Source organism: Cariama cristata, unplaced genomic scaffold (genome assembly GCF_000690535.1).
Source record: "Cariama cristata isolate BGI_N322 unplaced genomic scaffold, ASM69053v1 scaffold31870, whole genome shotgun sequence".
Classification (NCBI taxonomy): Eukaryota; Metazoa; Chordata; class Aves; order Cariamiformes; family Cariamidae; genus Cariama; species Cariama cristata.
In genome coordinates, this window is record NW_009594617.1 from 13,507 (window position 1) to 13,857 (window position 351).

Genomic DNA, 351 nt, shown 5'->3' on the forward strand with positions numbered 1-351 from the left:
CGAGGGCCCCGCCGCCACGTTGCTGCCCTCTGCTCCCGGGCAGCAGAGCCAGCTGCCCCGGCTCACCTGTGTACTCCTTGGGAGTGGCCTTGTCACCGTTCCTGAAGAACTTGATGGTGGGGTAGCCACGCACACCAAACTGCTGTGCCAGTTCGGACTCCTCCGTGGCATCCACCTTGGCCAGTCGGATCTCCGAGCCCTCCGCCTTCAGCTTCGCCGCCGCCTTTACGTACTCGGGCGCCAGCGCTTTGCAGTGCCCGCACCACGGTGCGTCTGGGGGACAGGGCGTCAGCGCCGGCGGGAACCCCTCCTTTCCCGCCCGGCCCCGACGCCTCCCGCACCCCACCCGGC

At 69.5% G+C, this 351-nt stretch overlaps 1 protein-coding gene across 1 annotated transcript in view; it reads right to left on the reverse strand.

The window, feature by feature from the left end:
• Window positions 1-273, reverse strand: part of P4HB (prolyl 4-hydroxylase, beta polypeptide) — a gene marked incomplete at its 5' end in the record, with an annotated part of 9,128 nt that extends 8,855 nt beyond the window's left edge. The window contains one exon of the mRNA XM_009698716.1: window positions 67-273. Coding sequence (XP_009697018.1) covers window positions 67-273 — 207 coding nt within the window. The remainder of the gene's footprint in view (window positions 1-66) is intronic.
• Between the last annotated feature and the right edge of the window lie 78 nt (window positions 274-351).